The following is a 19001-nucleotide window of genomic DNA, read 5'->3' on the forward strand; positions in this document are numbered from 1 at the left end:
CATCAGTTTGTAGCTGTGGTAACAAAGCAATCTAACTATAAAGATTATTCTGTAAACTTTTACAAAGTAAACTTGCCAGCTCCTTAGAATCTTAGAATATAATTTAAAATATTTGATTATTCCATGCTGAAACCATTAAATCGAATTTAACAGCACTGACATTTTGCTAGCATGCAGCTGGTTGTTTCATTTATGCCATGGACCGGTTTTAAATGTGATCAGCATCACATCGTGTTTTTATATTCACTAACTGATGACTTAATTTGTATTTAACTGAAATGCAAATACCGTAACTGGTATTAATTTCAAATTTATTTTTTAATTTATTGTTTTTAAGACTCTATAGTTATGAGTTTAAGTATTGTCAAGTAACATAATTACCCAATAATATTTTTACATTTCCTGTCAACTTAATATCGTTTTATACAAAAACACACAGGAAAACCTCAGCTAGTAAATTTTCTGGGGCAAGCCTTGCATTCAGAACTCATTTTTCACTTTGGGCTGTAGGTCCACGAGGAGTTTAAGCAGAATGTGGAAAACATCGGCATCGACATCCTCATTCAGAAATTTGCTGAGCAGAAAGGAACGGGCAAAGAGAGGCCAGGTACAGTGAGCTTATTCTTTCTCCATCTACTCTGAATTAAGATTGAGCATAAAACAAAAAGAAAAAAAAATATTACATCTTTTCTTTGTGGCAATGTCTATTTAAAAAATAAGATGGTAAAAAAAAATGTGTATTTTTTTCTTGTAGCTTCAGTTGGTTTTGAGGAGTACATGGCAGCTTTGACCCCTGAAGGCGGGAAAAAGACTCGAACAAAAGCCTTCAGAATCCCCGGTCTGGGAAAGAGGGACAAGGAGCCAGACTCCACGTGAGTTTGTGCAAACAAAAAGCCATACAGGAAAGGAGGCTGCTTTAAGGAGGAGTAATGGCTAGTTCAGACATTTCAAAGTTCAAAGGAACTAGATCACTACAGTATGTAATGAATAAATAACCTGCTTATTTTCTTTGCATTATTTGAGGTCTGAAAGCACTGCGACCTTTCTGTTATTTTGACCATTTCTCATTTTCTGCAAATAAATACAAAAATTTCTGCTTGGAATATCAGAGACATGTTGTCAGTAGTTCATAGAATTAAAGAACAATGTTCATTTTACTCAAACACATACCGATAAAAAGTAAAACCAGAGAATCTGATTATTTTAAGTGCTCTCTTAATTTTTTCCAGAGTGTAAGTCCTGTAAGTGTTCGGCGCTTTGATTTTTAATTATTAATTGCATGAACAGACTTATTTACTTGTGATTAAATTGCATTTCTTATCTAAAGGAAACATTGTAATGGCGAAATTGTGTTTTGAGATCTAATTTTACACATGTGTAATGGAAATGCAGCTGTTGTGATATTGACATCAATATTTCTCCAGCCTTCTCTTAAAGTTTTATCAGGACAGCATATTTTCTATTATCAAATAAGACACAAAAATCTTGTTTTTATTCTTTCTTTCTCTCAGTAAATCAGAAATGAAACCTCTGGGTCAAATCCCCAGGTATCACCATATGTTAGCAATTTTTAGGTTTATCAGAAACTCAACGGTGTTGCACTTCCTTCCTACTCACTCCCCTCATCTGCTCTTTACTTCTGACTTCAGACTAAGCTAAAAGTAACAATTTTTGGTTTTTTTCTTTCTATATTTGCAGAGATTCAGCTGTCCCAGAGGCACTGGTGAGTATTTGACATATTTCACAGCTAAAAGCTAAAAAACACAGATTCTGAGACTAACCCTATCCTAGATACCAGATACTCTGATGTTTTGAGGGTGTGTAATCTATTACAGGGGTGTTTTTGTCCAGAGTTTGGAAGGGAGGGATCGTGTGTGTATGTGCTTAAATAACAAGATGGATGATGTGGGGTTTCCCAAGTTTATTCCTGTACTTCTGAGAAGAACTTTCTAAGATTATCTTGCCGGGACAGTGGAAGTGAGTGTGTACACGTGAGGAAACGTGTGTACGTGTTTCCCTACATGCAGCACCGTGTTAAGAGCAGTAAGTGTGTGAAAGGGCTTTGGACGTTGCCAAAAATCCATCTAACAGGCGGATGATGAAGGAGAGAGTAAACAAAATGTCTTTAAACTGCTCTGGCTGCTTCTCCTTACCTTTCTTCACTGCTAGATTTTGTGATGAAGAGTTACAACAAGATTACTGTTATGATCAGTTCAACATTTGGATAGATTTTTTTTTTCCTTCTCTGCATTCTTGAAGGAGTGTTTGGACAAGCAAATAGTCAAAACTACAGCACACAATTTTCTAAATAGTGATCAGCCTGTTTGAATCTTAGAAAGCCTCTCGTGTTCACTTTTTAATGCTTATTAATGATTTCATCTAATGCAAAGTTAATGCAAAGATGCAATGTACATTTAGATGCAAAATACCTTTGATAGCAATCAGTGCGTGTAATAAACGATGAGAAATCTTCCAAAAACCAACTTCAGAGCTTGCACTAACATTTACCATGCAGGAAAAGTTGTGACTGGCAGCTTCAGATTTAATTTCCAATTTCTGTAAACATAAGACAGTTTTGATCAAAGTAAGCAAGCATAGTAAAGTAATCTACAAGATATTCCATCACATTATTTCAGTGCCAGCATTGTAACTTTGCAGATGCAGTGATGTGAAAATATATTTCTTTGGATAATTTTTCATACTTTACATGGGACTAGAGATGAAAATGTTCATTGACACGTATTGTCATATTTTTTAAAAATAAACTTGAATTTGCAATTTTCAAACAAATAAACAAATATTAATAAACAAAAATAACCAAGTAGTACTTAGTAAATAAAATGTGCAGTTTTCAAATGATTTTTTTTTTGCGTTTGTTAAAAGTTGCTCTCACTGTTGTCCTAAAGCCTTAGAAATGACTTTGTGACCGTCTCCAATGGGATAAATTCTTTGTTTCTCAACTGTTCTTGAAGAGAGAAGTGGTACAGGGTTGGATTATAATCTCCATTCCTTTAGATTAGACCAATCTCTTCTTCTCTGAATCATATTCTGTCACTTTAACACTCAGATTAATCAGCAGTAAGTCAGTTTCTACAGATTGACTTATTGGAATCTGTAGTTTCATATGGGTCAGATTTAAACTTTTCTTTATTTGTTTAATATTTATGTACAGCTTCTAAATAAATTAAATTACTTTTTCAGCTTCAGGACACAACATTGTTTGAGCTCTTACTCAGATCCTGTAAAAGTCACTGACCAACACTTGAATTAAACTCTGTTTACAATCGATGAGGTATATTTCTTGTCGTTTCTCAAATGAACAGCTCTGTGTAAGCGCTGGACTACGCCATGTGACAACATGTCTGTGTGTCGAATGCGTATCGTTTGTCTCTGAGCTGCTGCTGTCTGTCTCTCTAACTTTCTCTGTGTTTATTCTTGTTTTTTCAGAATTCACCCCTGGAAGTAGACGACGAGGGATTCGTCATCCGAGCTGACAGCACTCAGAATGATATCCTTTTTTTCCATCCATAGTGTGAATTAAAGTAATAACATTTTGGACTCGCTCCGTCAGAGTCCAAATTGAATCTGATATTTGTAGATGGAGCAAAAGATTAGGATGACGGCGAAGAGGCCTTACTACCTCAAAACCTTGGAGTTCATTGGCAAAGATTAATCATCAAAATATCATGCAAAAATCTTCTCAGCCATTATTTGAAGGGTTTAAATACACATTTTTCCAATGTTTGAGAAAGTAAAGATATTTTTTTATATTCTTTCATTGATTTACTATCTTTAAAAAATATCATCTCATTTCCTATCAAAATTAAACTTTTTGGTTAAATTAAAATAATTTTAAATCTAAATCAGCCTGTGAATTATATCAATAACATTGAGCTTAAATGTATATTTCATTTTGTTCTTTAAAATGTAATCTTTTTCCTTAATGTCATAAACTTCCAAACTACCTATTTAAAATATAATACTTAGTTTATTTTTTGAAAAAAGAATTGAATAGATCTGTTTTGACACCGTCAGTATATGAAATATATCCACTTCTATTTATTGTTGTAAACCAAAAACAACAACTTTTAAATGGGCTAAATACATTTTAATGAGCATACAATTTTAAAAATACAAACATGCAGCAGCTAATTCTTGTTATTCTAAGCTACATCCAGACTTTTTTATTTACTTTATATGTCACACAGATAATCTGCAACAATTAAACCTTGTTATTGTTAAAACTATTCTCAATTCAAAGGAAATTTTAAAATAATTTTTGGCGTTCTCTCAAGAGCCAGTCTCCATCGTTTCGCAGCACCATTTGCCATCTGAGCTGCTTTTTCTTGACGCTTCCTTTACGCTGCTCTGAGAAGGAGGACAACTTCTACTCCAGCGATTCAGACTTTGACGACGAGGAGCCGAAGAAGTTCCACATCCAGATCCGACCCGTAGCCAGCAGCAGTCGCAGCAACTCTGTCGCCACAGAGAATGAGCTGAAGGCCACCGTGGGAACGTTGACGCTGCCGCCCAACAGAGGGACAAGGCAGCAGGTTATTCCTGAGATCTGCTGCATTTATACATTTTATAAGAGAACAGATGGTAACACTTTATTTGACGTGTTGTGAATAAGACTGTCACGACACCGTCATAAACATGACATAACACCTGTCATGAACATGAGTAAGTCTTCATGAATATTTATGACTGTTGTCATAAAGTGTAATTCAGTAAATCATGACACTTTTAATACAAAGTTGACATTATTCAAAATGTCTTTGTTAAGACAACTTGTCATTAACCAAGAAATCATGACCTGACATAAATTTGTTATGAAAGTATTACTGATTAAACTTTAAAAATTAAGTAGCTCTATGTTATTAAAGCTAAAGTTTAATCAGTAATACTTTTATAACAAACCCGTCAAATAAAGTGTTACCGAACAAATTCTTAATCTTAAATCTTTCACAGACAGAGAAATTCCATTAATTATTTGACTTTGAAATACTTTTTTTTTGTACTGTTTTTTATTTCCAGATGCCTGCAAAGCGGCATCTCTCCAGTAAGTTTTATTCATTCACTTTGTTTTTTGAATGTTTTTTTATTTTAACATAATTACCTTCCTGCAGCCTGCAGTGCTTTGAATAAATAACAAGGAGGAAAAAGCTTTCCAAACCAGCCTCATTAGCCTCCTTTTACTTAATTATGGAGGAATTTTGACCAATTCAGCCTTTTGGAGCAAACTGCACGTTTGAGGTCAAGCCACAGCATCTCTAAATTCTGACTTTGATTAGGCCAGTCCAAAACATTGATTTTAGTAGGGTTTCTGTCCAATCCATTCACTTCAGTTCATTGCCTTTGCTGCAGAACCAAGTTGAAAATAATAGTTGGACGTTCTCCTTCAAGATTTTCTGGTAGAAATCAGAATTTTTGGTTTAATTATTTACAGCAAGTCGTCCAAGTATAGAAATGGCAAAGCAGCCCCCAGACCATGACTCTACCACCGCCATGTTTGACTGTAGATTTGTTGCTTTATAATAGTTATTGCTGCAGTTTGCCGGACTCCTAAAACCATATGAATGGCTTGTAACTTTTTCCAAACTCAGATCTCAGTTGCTGTGTTTCTAATATGTTCTTAAACTCCTTTAGATTGGCGCTTACAATCTAAAGGACGACATTTTGCCTACTTTGTGTTGTCAGACAAGTTCCATTTAAGCTATTTAAGACCGTATAAATCATTATTCGGACCCGAGTGTAGCTTTTGAAATAGAATAAAAAATGTGTTTAATCAGAGTTAATTCATAATACAACCAGGCTGGTTTGGATTGACCTTAATAAATAACAGTGGAAAATTTAAAAACTCTGATTATCTTTGCGTGGAATTAAAACTTGTTTTTTGATACGAAACATTTATGAGTGACAGAAAAACAAAAACAGATTAAGTACTTTCACAGCGCTGGGAGGGTATGTTGATTATAAACTGTGTTTGTCTGAGCGCCGCTGATGGTTGAAATGTTCTGCTGTGTGGTTACAGGAAACTCCAGCGCCGCTGGAGGCCGATCAGAAGACAGCGAAGCCGCCTCGCATCGGGGTGAGTCGGCGGTTTCCGACTCAAACCGAAACTGCAGATCAACTCAAAGTGAAATTATGTTTGCGATGCCGGCGACTTCCTGTTAATCACCTTTTGCTGGGAAAGAATAACGTGTATAAACATTGGCAAAGAAAATTATAAACAAGAAAAAGGATAAACTAACCTATGTCTTTTTAATTTATCAAAATTTTAAGCAGATTTTATTTCAAAGTGACTTTGATTTGATTTTAACAGCTCTAATCTAAAAAGTTATCCGTTTATATTGATGTAAGTAACCATTGTTTTAATAGACTTGTCATTTATAACCAGAAATATGTGGATTCCCATTTTAAAGAGACCAATCAACCTAAAAGTAATGTTTTTGGACTGTGTGAGGAAGCTGGAGCACCTGGAGAGAACCCACACATGTAGAACATGCAGAAAGGCAGCATGCTGGGATTTGAACCTTAGACCATCTCACTACAAGGCAGCAGAGCTACCTGCTGCCCCACATCAGAAATATGCCTATCAAAAACAATGTGTTCAACATTATGGGGTCAAAGCTGCAGTAGGAAGATTTGAGAAAACCGTGGACAGAATCAAGATTTAAACAAGCTGCACTAAACCCCAACCGCTTTCTTCTACAGCGGAGCCGCCGAGAACTCAAGAAATGTGTAGATTTCCTGTTTTTTCTCAGAATTTTGACTTTAATCTCAGAATTCAGTTTTTTTGTTTTTTCAGAATTTGAATTTTTTTTCTCATAATTTAGACTTTTTCAGTAATATGACTTTAATCTCAGAATATGGACTTTTTCACTCAGAATTCTCACTTGATCTCAGAAAACTGTTCAGAATTCTTTTTTATTTTTTCACTAACCCTAATCCTCTCCCGTAGAAACCAGTTCTTCTCTCCATGTCATTTTTCAGCAGAGACCTAACAGAGAAGCCTTCGCTGCCCCCCACAGACAGTAAATCTCTTCATTAGCTGACCTTACACGAGCCGCTCCACTCCAATTAGTCTCAGGTGACTCCGCTCGTGCTCTAAGGCCTGATTGATCACCAGTTGGGTCGTTATCTGTCGGCAGGTTAGGCGGGAGTGGGAGGGAGTCTGTCTCTCATAAATTCAGCAGCAGCAGATTAATATTCCTCCTCGACGCGAGGAGTTGTTGCAGCTCAGTGACTCCAGACTAAATGCTCATATTTATTGTAGAGGAACCGACTGATGGGTTCTTCCCTTGTGCCGCCTCCTCTCAGCGCTTCGAGGAAGATTGCTGATTAATACTGATTAGGGAACATCCTCTGCTGTGAGTCAGATTATCTCATGTGTGTCCTGTCTCTGCAGACAAAGACCAGGAAGGCCTACGCAGGTCCACTTCCAGCACTGATCACGACAGGTGAGAGGGGTCTGCCTTTCGCCTCATTGCTTCATCTCCTCTTTATGTCCATCTGTTTTCAGGGCAGAGAGACGCTTTTAGATCTTGAGCTGCGTCATTAGTGGCCTTTTCAGCAGTCTGAAGCTCTGCAGGTTTTCACCTTGGCCTCTCTGCATCATTCATTTATTTTTATCCATCATGGCTTCCATGCTCAGTAGGTGGTTTTTCAAAACCTTGTTTCCTTTGGAGGTCAGACAAGAAAAAAACTTTTTTATTTAAAAGAAATGCAGGAGTGAGAGCATGTACACATTTGGGCTTAAGAGCATAGCTCTCAGCAAAAATATGAACAACATTTTATTATTTTATTATAATTAGGGCTGATGTAAACAATTATTTTAGTAATGGAGTAATCTATCGATTATTCTGACAATTAATCACATTTCTGCTTTCTGTAGTAGCCACTGAAGCTAATAAAAGAAATATGTGAAAGAGAAAATGCTAACAAAAAAAAACCCCAGCTCAGTTCTATTTTTTTATTATTCAAGAACACTTTTTATTTCTTAAAATGCAATACATCACTTTAAGTCTCAAGTTCAAGTATGAATTTTTGGTAACACTTTATTTGAAGGAGTTTATGACATAAATAATCGTGATACAACACAAATCATGAACATGAAGGAGTCTTCATGAATGTTTGACTGTTATTAAGTGTCATTTGGTAAATAATGTCACTTTTAATGGAAAGTTGACACCTTTAATGAACATTTAATGCACGTTTTAATGCAACTTTGCATTAAAAGTAGCATTATTTACACTTCATAACAGTCATAAACATTCATAAGGACTTCTTTGTGTTATGTCATATTTAATTCAGTGTCATGTCAGTGTTCATGTCCCCTTCAAAAACTGATGATAAATAAATCATTTCACATTAACTATTAAAAATTAAAAACAAGCTGAAATTGAGGCATTAGTAATCACTGCCTTTTACATTGTACTTAACTTTCAGTGTGAGGTATGACTTTGTGTCGGCTCTTCCTCCGTCAGGTTGGGTTCGACAGCGTCGGGTTCGGACAGCCTGTTTGGTCCTCCGCTGGAGTTGGCCTTCAAGTCCAAAAGCTTCGACAGCCGAGATCAGTTCAGACAGCAGAACGCGTTTGGTGCCTCTGAATGTAAAGTCTTTGTTCACTTTTTCATAAATGAAGAACATAGTGAATGAATATTTTTACTTTGTAAGAGTCATACAGTAATAATAGTTTAAGGTTATGAGGTTTTTATAACATTGTAGGTTTGCAAATCTAGTGTTACAAAATATGTAAAGAAATATTGACTTTTAGATATTTTTCTCACTTTTATTCACTATTCAATATTTATCACATGAGTTTAGCACAAATGTTGCCTTCTATCTTCTTATTTTAGTTGGCCATGAGTTCTTCGGGGTTTTTTGCATAATTTCTCCCTAAAGTCTAAATATTGTAGATTTAAAACATTAAAATACTTTAAACTGTGTAACACCGGAGCATAAGAGGTTTTAATGGTTGACCTGCTCTGGTGCTGATTTGGTCTAAAATGTTTTGTTTTGCGTTTCAGATGCCGCCTTCTCATCTGATTCCTCATCACCAGAGAATGTTGAAGACTCCGGTTTGGACTCGCCGTCCCATCAGCCTCTTGGTCCATCTCCTGAGCTGGCGGGCTGGGCCGCCTGGCCGCCGGTGTCACAGACTAAAGAACAAACTCAAACGCTGAGCCGACCCGCCGACCCTTTCCTCTCCGCTTTCCACGAGTCTTCTTCTGGCCGCAGCTCCAACTCGCAGGACGCCGCCGCTAACGTCTGGTCTGTCGCCTCAACGCGCCCATCGCGGGCGCCTCCAGACACGGAACCCGGTTCTGTCAGGTTCCCGGCTTTCTCCCAGTCGGAGTCGTCGGTGTGGAACTGCAAACACATTCCCACAGAGGACCCGTTCTTCGCCAGCTTCGAAAGGACGCAGGAGACGTTGAACCTGTCTGACGCCTGGACCCGCCTGCCACCGCCGCGCCATTCCCAGGAAACCAGACGGAAGGACCCGTTTTCCGTCGAAACAAAAACTCTCCTGCCTCCTTCTTCCTCCTCGTCCTCTTCATCCTCCTCCAATCGTAAAGATCGAGAGAGGAAGCGGGACCGAAGCCTCCCGCCGCCTGTTACGTCCGACGACCCGTTTGCCATCACGATGATCGGGAGTCCGACTCACCAGTCGTCGCTGGCTGCAGCAGCTGGGATTATCCCGTCACACAGCAGCAGCAGACCGGTAGTCGACGTGGCTTCAGCTCCGCCGAAGAAGGAGCTGACCCACTGGAAGTCTGTCCACAACCCGTTCAGCGACAGCAGCTGCTCCAAGTCACAGGACGGAGGCGTAAAGATGGAGGCAGGAGGAGGAGGGGAGCGGAGGAAGCACCGGTCTTCAGAGAGCGAGCCGCGGCGGAACGCCCCTCCTCTGACCCGGCACTCCGGACCTCAGGAGGATCTGTGCTTCTCCACGGACAAAGACGAGGACTGCCTGGACCTCAACACGCAGATGACAACCTGCAGCGTCGGCTCACACAAGGGTACCGAAGTTTACTCCTCTTTATTTCAGCCTGTTGAGAAAGTCAAATAGAATATTTATTTATGTAAAGGTGAGCTATTATGCTTCCTTGAACACATTAGTAAAGCTCTATAAGCTACACAGAACATGGTCATTACATTTTGTTTTGCACAAAATCATCCTTGCATAATCAGATTTTAAGCTCCTTTCACAATGAGCTGTTTTAGGGCGTCTTGTCACTTTAAATCCAAATAATCTGTTGCTGGCCACGCCCCCCAACTCAATATTTACACTCACACATGAGAATGGCTGCAGTCCAAAATGGCTAACGAAAAGCATTAGTAGAGCCTTCTGCACAACCAGCAAGCATGCAGCTAGTGGCTTCTGGATGGTAAGTCAACAACAAAACACTTTTCCAGCAGCCATTGTGCAGTGCATAAAATCAGCTGACAAAACACACTGGGGCTCCTTTTGGGTTGCTAGGTAACGGGTGGAACTCTGCTGGGGTTGCTAGGTGATGGGCGGGACTCTGCTGGGGTTGCTAGGTGACCGGCTGTGCCTGCTGATTTGGGATGTTACTTTCGGAAGGTTTTTGAAACGACTCATTTTTCAGACACTTACTGCCAAAAAAACTGCTGTGTGTAATTTTTTGTTTTGTTTTTTTATTTGTTTTTAAAGTGATTGACCTGTTTTTAGAAGGAGTACAGACCCAAATGGAAGTATTAAATGTGAATCTCTGTCCTTACTTTCATCAAGTATAATGTCTGATGTTGAGGGAGATGTTTATGCTCTACCTCACTTGAGAAAAATGCCTCATTAAACATGTTGGACCTCAAGAGAATGTTACATTTCTTCATTTTATTTAAGCAGATCAATCTTTGTTATATTTGCTGCCATTTTTTTGGTATGCCTTTGTTTTCAGCTCTTTTTTTTTCTCCCCCAAAGGGTCCAAACATAACTACAGGTCCGACACGACTGAAGTGGTTTCCGCTGCTCCTCAAAGAACGACCCGGTCCAAAAGGTCGTCAGCCCGACTCAGCGGCAGCGAGCGAGTGAGTCCCTGTCATCAGCTCTATCTGACTTATGAACGAGGGCCTTAAAGATGGCGGCCATCATGTTGTCCCTCTGTGTTTCAGTCCCGGTCTCTGTGTTCGTCTCCTCTGCCGGAGCCCAGCCACTCCCTGACGTCCTCTTCTTCCTCCAGTCCGAGCGACTGGGGGGCTCAGGCCAGGGACGGCGACTGGGGGTCGCAGAACCGAGGGCCCAGTCCGGCCAGGGTGGGTCAGGCCTCCCCGCTCCCTTACCAGCACCAGGACCAGCAGAGACAGAGTGAGTTCCTGGTCACTATAAACCTTAATTAATGATTTATGTAAATGAAAAGGACAAACCATGTGTTTTACTTTTGCTATAACAAACTTCAGCTGACTTTAAAACACAAACATACAGCTGTATGGACGTAAATTTGTCTTAATATTATTGAGGCAAGTGGAAATGATTGATATGGGTTGAATTTAAACAGAAGTACATCACCACTCCTTGTGTCTGCTCGGGATCTGAGTTTGCCGCTTTAGTCAGCGCTGACCAATAGGGACACGTCTTATATTGTTTGTCTTTAGGCCCCGCCCACAATGTTCATGTTTCCAGCTGTCAAAATTCTTTGAGTTCAACCAAAAGCAGGAAGCATCAAAACCAAAAGTTTGAGAACCGTAACCAAAGATTTCTGACATGCACAAATAAAATTTTCTCTTCAGGAGAAAAAAATTAGTGATTTGAATTAGAAAAAGTTTTTTTATTTTTCCAAGTTGAAATATCCCATGGCAAAAAAAAAAAAAAATTCAATTATAATTCCAAAAATTTTGACCACAATATTATATATTATTTATTTTAAGATTAGTTTTTGTTTGAATAATTTAGTTCCGCACTATTGTTCACACAGAAACGCAGCAACCAGAACTTCCATGTTTGTTTTTCTGTTGTTTGTTCTCCGTTTTATCCTCATCTTTTCTGTCAAATGGAAGCAATAATCAAAAAAGCACAATTAGAATGCAAACCCCACCAAATAAAAAAAAAGTTCGCTTTTGGTTTGGTTGAAATTACTTGGTGTGAATACACCCATAAACACATTTGAAAAGTTGAATAACATTACAATAAATGCTGCGGTCGTCCGTCTCTGGAACCTGTTGGATCCAGCTGCTGGGTGGAGCCGTGTGCCTCAGTGAGATGGTTACATCCTCAGATGCGTTTGGATAACAATAGGAAAATTCAACCAAAAGCCCACTGAGACCATTTTTTTTAGTCAAAATATTAACAAATTTACTGAAATAAATCTAAATTTGCACAGGAACATAAATAGAAACCTATATAGCCTATTTATACAGTTAATCCAGGAAAGAAATGTTGATTTTTGTGGGTTAGTTACATTTTAAGTCCAAAATAATGGAAAGATTTTTTAGTTGCTGTAATGTTAGGAAATTTGAACAATGTTGTAAAATAACTTTTAACATACAGTTTAGATTATTGCTACCATAACTAGAGCCAGACCAGATCTATGATCAGGAATCTGTTGGATCTAGAGATCAGCTCCAGAGGTCAGCTAATGTCTCCAGGTTTGGTTGCATTAAAAAGCTTTAATTTAATTAGCATGAGTTCATTCGGCTAATCTTTAACTGTAAAAAGTCTTTTGAATCCTAAACCTCATCTACATCCTCTCCACAGTCCACCTGTCCAGAGGACCAAGCCCCATTTCCCTCAGCACACAGGACGCCTGGCCGGTCGCAGCCGCCATAACAGAATACATCAACGCATACTTCAAAGGCGGACAGCACAACCGGTCAGCCTGGTGACATCACCATGACGCCGCAGTCGGATTTTATTAGTTGGTTAAAACAGGATGAGCTCCCCGTGTTTCTGGTTCTTCTTCAGATGTCTGGTGAAGATCACAGGTGATTTAATGATGTCCTTCCCAGCCGGGATCACTCGGATCTTCACAGCCAACCCGAACGTTCCCGTGCTCAGCTTCCGGCTTGTCAACATCTCAAAGATCGACAACTTCCTGCCCAATCAGAAGCTGCTCTACAGGTCAGCTGCCCTCTCTCCCCGAACCTTGATGGATCTATTTGTCTGTGTATTTAATTCACTGTGTCCTCGCCGCAGAGGCTGGTAGAAAACTCAAAAATTAAAAAGTATTGAGTAGAAAGTCTACTCAAGTACTGAGTAACTTATCAAAACATCAGTAATTTAATATTTAAAAATTACATCAGGTGGACCAAAACGTAAAATTTTGTGTAAATGTTGGTACCAAAATGAAAATATTCATATAGGACCCAGAATTTTTTTTAATAAATGAAGATTAGATAATGCTATGTGCCCAAAAAAAATTGTAAAGTTTAAGCTGTCAGAGCAGAAAGTAGACATAACAAAATAAAAGCAGCAGAAATGGAAAAAACAATAAAAGACCAGTACAGTGTAGAAAAAAACCCACCATACTTTCTATAAACTAATTCATTTGTATAAATAAAAAATATATGTGCAAAAAAACACAGATGTGCTTGTATAAATATATGTACACACACACATACTCAAGTAAGAGTAGCAATACTTCATGATAAAATTACTCAAGTAAATGTAACTGAGTAAACGTAACTAGATACTGCCCAACTCTGCTTTGCAGCGATCCATCGCAGAGTGACCCGGACAGCAGGGACTTCTGGTTCAACATGCAGGCTCTGCAGCTCTACCTGCAGAAAGAGGCCGAACTGAACCCCCAGGCCTCCTACTACAACATCGGCGTTCTCAAGTATCAGGTCCGAAACTGATTTACTCATTTAGTTTTCTGCATGGATCTCAAAGGTGACCTGTTATGTTTCCTTAACAAGTTTAGGACAGGTCTGTGGGTTATACTAAACATGTTCATTACATATTTTGCACAATATCGTTCTTAGATCATCAGATTTTCGGTCTGTTCAGTTCTGTCTATTTTAAGATCCTTTCAGCTATTTTAGGCTTGTCACTTTAAATCTACATAAGCCGCTGCTGGCCACGCCCCCAACTCAATGTTTACATTCACACATGAAAATGGCTGCAAACAGATGCACAATTACACAACAGGACATCTTTGAAAAGCATTAGTACAGCCTCCTGCACAACCAACATGAATGCAGCGGAAGTGGTTTCTGAATGGTAAGTGACCATCAACACTTGTCTTTTCTAGCAGCGGTAAAACCAGCTGACCAAACTTTCTGGAGCTTAGCTTGGGTTGCTAGGTGACAGGCTGGGGTTGCTAGGTAACGGCGCAGTGCCTGTTGAATGAAACTTAGCCATCGGCCATTTTTAAAATATTACCTTGTCAAAAACGCCTGGTTATTTTTTAAGGACTTTGGTTTTCTTTAGAAGCAGTTGAGGCCCAAAAGGAAGGGCAAATGTCAATTTTGCATAAATGAGACATAAAAAGAAGCTAAATGGAAAACCTCTGAAAATGAATTTTAAAACGCGTTCCCTTTGCGAACCTCTCAGGTTTCCTCTCAGGATCCGGGTCGAGCGCCTCTGTTGTTGTCGGCGGAGTGTCAGCGCAGCGGCACGGTGACCCGGGTCTCCCTGGATTACCACTGCTGCCCCGCCACGGCGCCCTCCACCCAGCTCACCGCCGTCCAGGTGCTGCTGCCGCTGGACCACACCGCCACAGACCTGCAGTGCCAGCCGCCCGCCTCCTGGTGAGCAGCAACGATTAGGGACAAAAACAACAAACTACGTGATTTTTATCTTTTGATCACATTAACTAACTGATCCAACTGTCCTGGGTCTCCTTACACTGCAAAAACACTAAATCTTACCAGGTATTTTTGGTTTAGATAAAACAAGACTAACTTTCACGTAACTTTTAAGCAAGATATAGAAGCTTGCTTAATATTGGTTTATTTGGCTGATTTATTTCACTTAAGACAATTTCCCATGTTTTAAATGGAACTTTTACCGTCAATGTTAATGACTTACTAACTTAAAACAAGATCCTATTTCAACAAAACTAATTTAAGAATAACTCTTTAGTAGGATACAGGAGCTTGTTTTAAGTCCTTAATTCCTTAATATTGATGAAAAATGTACTAGCTCTACTGGAAAATTATATTTTTGTAACATGGGAAAAAGTCTTGTTATTAGTTACATAAATCTGTCAGTGGAACTAGAACTTATTAAAATAAAAAATAAGGAATTATTTACTTAAAACAAGTTCCTATGTTATTCTGAAGTTACTTTTAAGTTAGTTTTGTCTCATTCTAAGTGTACTAAGATATTTTCACTAGAAACTAGACTAAAAATACTTGGTAAGATTTTGTGTTTTTGCAGTGTAAAGAGCACAGACATGTTTACTTGCTCTGCTGGTACAACAACAAAAAATGTGTCTAAGCAGCATTGACAGTATTAGGCCTATTAAAAACCTTTGAGCTTAATTACAGATTTTTAGAAGACGAAACATGGATATTGTCTGATAATGAAAAGTCAAAAGTTTTGTTTTTCCATGATTAAAGGCATAAATTTATTGAAACTACATTGTAAAGTCAGAAATTTGTAAGAAAATAAAATGTGTAAGAAATGCCAGAGTCCCTCTAAGATTAAGAGTAAAAGTAACCAGTTACTGGTTTCGGTCTCTAGGAAGTTTTCACATTCGAGCTCCAGTTTTTCTCTTTTTGCTGGTTTAGCTGATCTAGGAATTTATTTTGTTTTTGAAGATGCTCAGTGTCTCTTCATTTATTGATCAAAGCTTAACGACGCTCCCGATTGTTTGTAGGAACGCTGAGGAACGTCGGCTGCTGTGGAAACTTCCAAACCTCTCTCCAACCAATCACAGCAAAGGTCGGAACTCTGCCAGCCAATCGGGATCAACGACTCAGAAAACATGAAGCTTTTTCAGTTTAACACGTCTAACATTAAGAGGAACAGAGAGATGAATCATCCATACATACATACATACATACATCCATACGTCCCTTCCTTCTTTCCTTCCTTCTTTCCTTCCTTCCTAACCTTTAAAATTTCCTCTGTAGATTTAAATCAGGATAAATGTTGAGTATATTCAGTAGTTTTGTAATAACTTCTCTTTTTTCTGCCTCTTTTATTTATTTATGCAGATTTTTGTTATTTTTTTATGATTTCTCAGAAAATAGATGAAGGAAATTTCAAAGAGGCATGAATAGGCGGGAGATAAAAGCGTTTTGTTTTATGAGCCAGAAGCGACAATGAAAGGTTGCTGTAACTTTTGCTCTCCGTTTAAAAGCGTTTTCCTCTTTGTTTACGACTGAAGTGGTTTCCATTAATGCCGTCTGACAGCAGCGAGCCGCTTGTTTATGTTTCGCTGTCTGTCTCGTAAACAGAAGCAGACGGGTTCTGAGTTTTTCTGTTCGTCATTCCTCCAGATGTCAACAGAAAAAAAAGTTTAGTTTTAGATCATTTTGTTTTTAGCTGTAATCGCTGTTTGCTGACTGTTGATGGTTCCTCTTTAGGTCCAAACATAGTTACTTCTGTTTCATGATGTAACTTTCAGAGATTACAAACTGTAGTCTTTGAATTACAGTTTTTAATTTAATTGTATTAAATTAATTAATACAATTAATTTGTATTAATTGTATTAGGGTCCATATTGTCTGATTTAGTTATCGATTAATGATTAGCTGGAGTATACAAACACAAAAAAAAGCAGTTTACTAAAATAACATACTCAGGCTAGTAATTTAAACCAAAACTGTACAAAATATATAAGTTTTGCATTTAAATATAACAAAATAAATCCTTTGTCTCCCAGAACTCCTTATTAACTCCTGGAAAGGTTTTTGCTTCACCTGGATTAAAATACTGTAAAAAAAATAAAAAATAAAATTTTATTAGGCTCCTTTTTCTATCCAGTAATTTTTGGTTTAATCCAAAAAATAATGAACAGATCAGCCCTGCACTGTATCGATAAGAGGAGCACAAAGGGCTTATCTTTTCACATTTTGATGTTAAATTATTTTCTTTTTTAAAAGATGAGTCTTTTGCTACAAATAAAGAAATGCTTTGTTATTGCATTAAAATACTTATTTTATTTTTAAAAAGAGACTGAATTATTTATTTGCATTTTTTTATATACTTCTAATATTGTATAAAAATGACTTACATGCATTTTGAGTGATTTTTAAATGGCTTAAAATTTAAAAAATAACTTTATTCACATAGAGTTTGAATAAAACTTTACTTGAATAAAAGTAAAAAAGTATTTGGTAAAATAAAAATAGTCTGCTCAAGTTTTGAGTAACTGATCAAATTATTAATCATTTAATATTTTAAATCATATCATCAGACAGACCAAAGTATAAAATTAAGTGGAAAGTTTGGCGTTGTAAGGACCAAAATAACAATTTATATAAGAAACAAAAAACAAAATCAGGCAAAATAAAAACTGCAGGAGTGTGTCTGGTGACTGTTTGGTTAAAACGTTTGTTCTTCATTCAGTTAGTATCAAACTCTACTTAACTGGTTAAATGAAAAGTCTGGAGAACGTGGAGAAATGTTTTTATCCTATTAATCAATAACTAAACTGAGTTCTCAAACATTAAATTCAACGCTCAGCTCTTAAAACAACAACCAGGTTAGATTTTGACTAATAAATCTTCAGAAGGTAAACCTGTTGAGCTTCTCGTTTTGCACCAGGATCATTGGTTCTCCTAAATGGCCCAGTGGATCGTGGTGAACAGAGTTTTGTGTTTTTGTGTCCCAGGCTCCGGGACGCTGTGTGCCAGCTGGCAGTGCCTGGAGGCCCCCCACGGCCCTCCGCCCAGCCTGGCCGTCCAGTTTGTGGGCTCCGGGACGTCGCTGTCGGGCATGGACGTGGAGCTGGTGGGAACCCGGTACCGCATGTCGCTGGTCAAGAAGAGATTCGCCACAGGTGATTCTGAGATCTTACATCTATTGCTGCAGATCTGGGAATGTTTGATCTCTGCACAGGTGGTGATTCAGTTCTGATGAAATCTAAAAATAAATGGTCCATTAAGAACTTTTTACGCTGCTCTTTCTTTTCCTCCAATGTTTCATGGAAATACTTTTAATCTTTTAACACATCAGGACTTTGAAACAGAAAAAAACACACAGACCTGCAGATTGCATCATATCTTAGACTTTCTTCTGGTATTTTATTTTTATTTTGCTAAAATTATTACTTCTATATGCTCATTTAAAATGTGTTACTCTGTCATATTAAATATCAATCTGATTAAATTTAATCTGAATCTATCAAGTATTTGCTTTCAGGTTTTGTTGCTCTGTTTTTATTATATTTTATTAATACTGACGCTGTCGCTTTAAATTTTGACTGAACTCTTTAATCTTCTGTTCTCGTCTCTTTCAAAACTAAAATTTAATTTTACGCTGAGTTGGGTCGGTACTGACATGGTTTCACCAGACTCTGCTGGTGGATTAAAATACATTTGTCACATTTTGTAATCTTGTGGTGCGTTTAATTTTAATCTGGATTATTTTCCTGTACAGGGAAGTACATGGCCGGCTGCTCCCTGTGACCCATCAGCTTCCTGATCGGCTCCTCGCTGCTGCATCAAACTCAACGTTCAGTCGTGGAGGACACCGTGCACTTACTTCTGACGCGTCCTGCTGTTTTAGGACCAACGTTTTTCTTCTTCTACCATTTCTCTCTAACTTCTGCTTGTGCTGCGTTTTCCTGGAGAGAAACCGTTTTTACTGAAGCTTCTTTGTTCAGACTGTGTTGTGTGTGTTTGGATCAAGAAACTGGAAAATAAGCTGCATCTCTTTATGTAAATTATAAAAAATAAATAAATTTTAAAAATTGCTGCCATGGAAGTTAGGGTATTTAATTAATGTAAATACTGTATCTTTGTACCAACTTTGTGATCTTCTATAAAACTGTAGAAAAAGCTGTTTGTAAAGCAGAAACTTGTTTTAAGTAGAGATTTTTGTGATGTTCAAAACTGATTAAATAATAAACAAATGTGCTTAAACT

At 38.0% G+C, this 19001-nt stretch overlaps 1 protein-coding gene across 1 annotated transcript in view; it reads left to right on the forward strand.

Moving 5' to 3' along the window:
* Window positions 1–18999, forward strand: part of fcho1 (FCH and mu domain containing endocytic adaptor 1) — a 50472-nt gene extending 31473 nt beyond the window's left edge. Inside the window, exons 9-27 of the mRNA XM_032573159.1 lie at window positions 511–607; window positions 755–872; window positions 1699–1723; window positions 3448–3508; window positions 4363–4553; window positions 5038–5062; window positions 6035–6091; window positions 7412–7463; window positions 8490–8614; window positions 9033–10025; window positions 10949–11055; window positions 11140–11332; window positions 12719–12833; window positions 12926–13081; window positions 13674–13806; window positions 14516–14712; window positions 15786–15850; window positions 17748–17915; window positions 18515–18999. Coding sequence (XP_032429050.1) covers window positions 511–607; window positions 755–872; window positions 1699–1723; window positions 3448–3508; window positions 4363–4553; window positions 5038–5062; window positions 6035–6091; window positions 7412–7463; window positions 8490–8614; window positions 9033–10025; window positions 10949–11055; window positions 11140–11332; window positions 12719–12833; window positions 12926–13081; window positions 13674–13806; window positions 14516–14712; window positions 15786–15850; window positions 17748–17915; window positions 18515–18543 — 2907 coding nt within the window. The 3' untranslated portion in view covers window positions 18544–18999. The remainder of the gene's footprint in view (window positions 1–510; window positions 608–754; window positions 873–1698; window positions 1724–3447; window positions 3509–4362; window positions 4554–5037; window positions 5063–6034; window positions 6092–7411; window positions 7464–8489; window positions 8615–9032; window positions 10026–10948; window positions 11056–11139; window positions 11333–12718; window positions 12834–12925; window positions 13082–13673; window positions 13807–14515; window positions 14713–15785; window positions 15851–17747; window positions 17916–18514) is intronic.
* Window positions 19000–19001: the final 2 nt, after the last annotated feature.

This window comes from Xiphophorus hellerii, chromosome 9 (genome assembly GCF_003331165.1).
Source record: "Xiphophorus hellerii strain 12219 chromosome 9, Xiphophorus_hellerii-4.1, whole genome shotgun sequence".
NCBI lineage: Eukaryota > Metazoa > Chordata > Actinopteri > Cyprinodontiformes > Poeciliidae > Xiphophorus > Xiphophorus hellerii.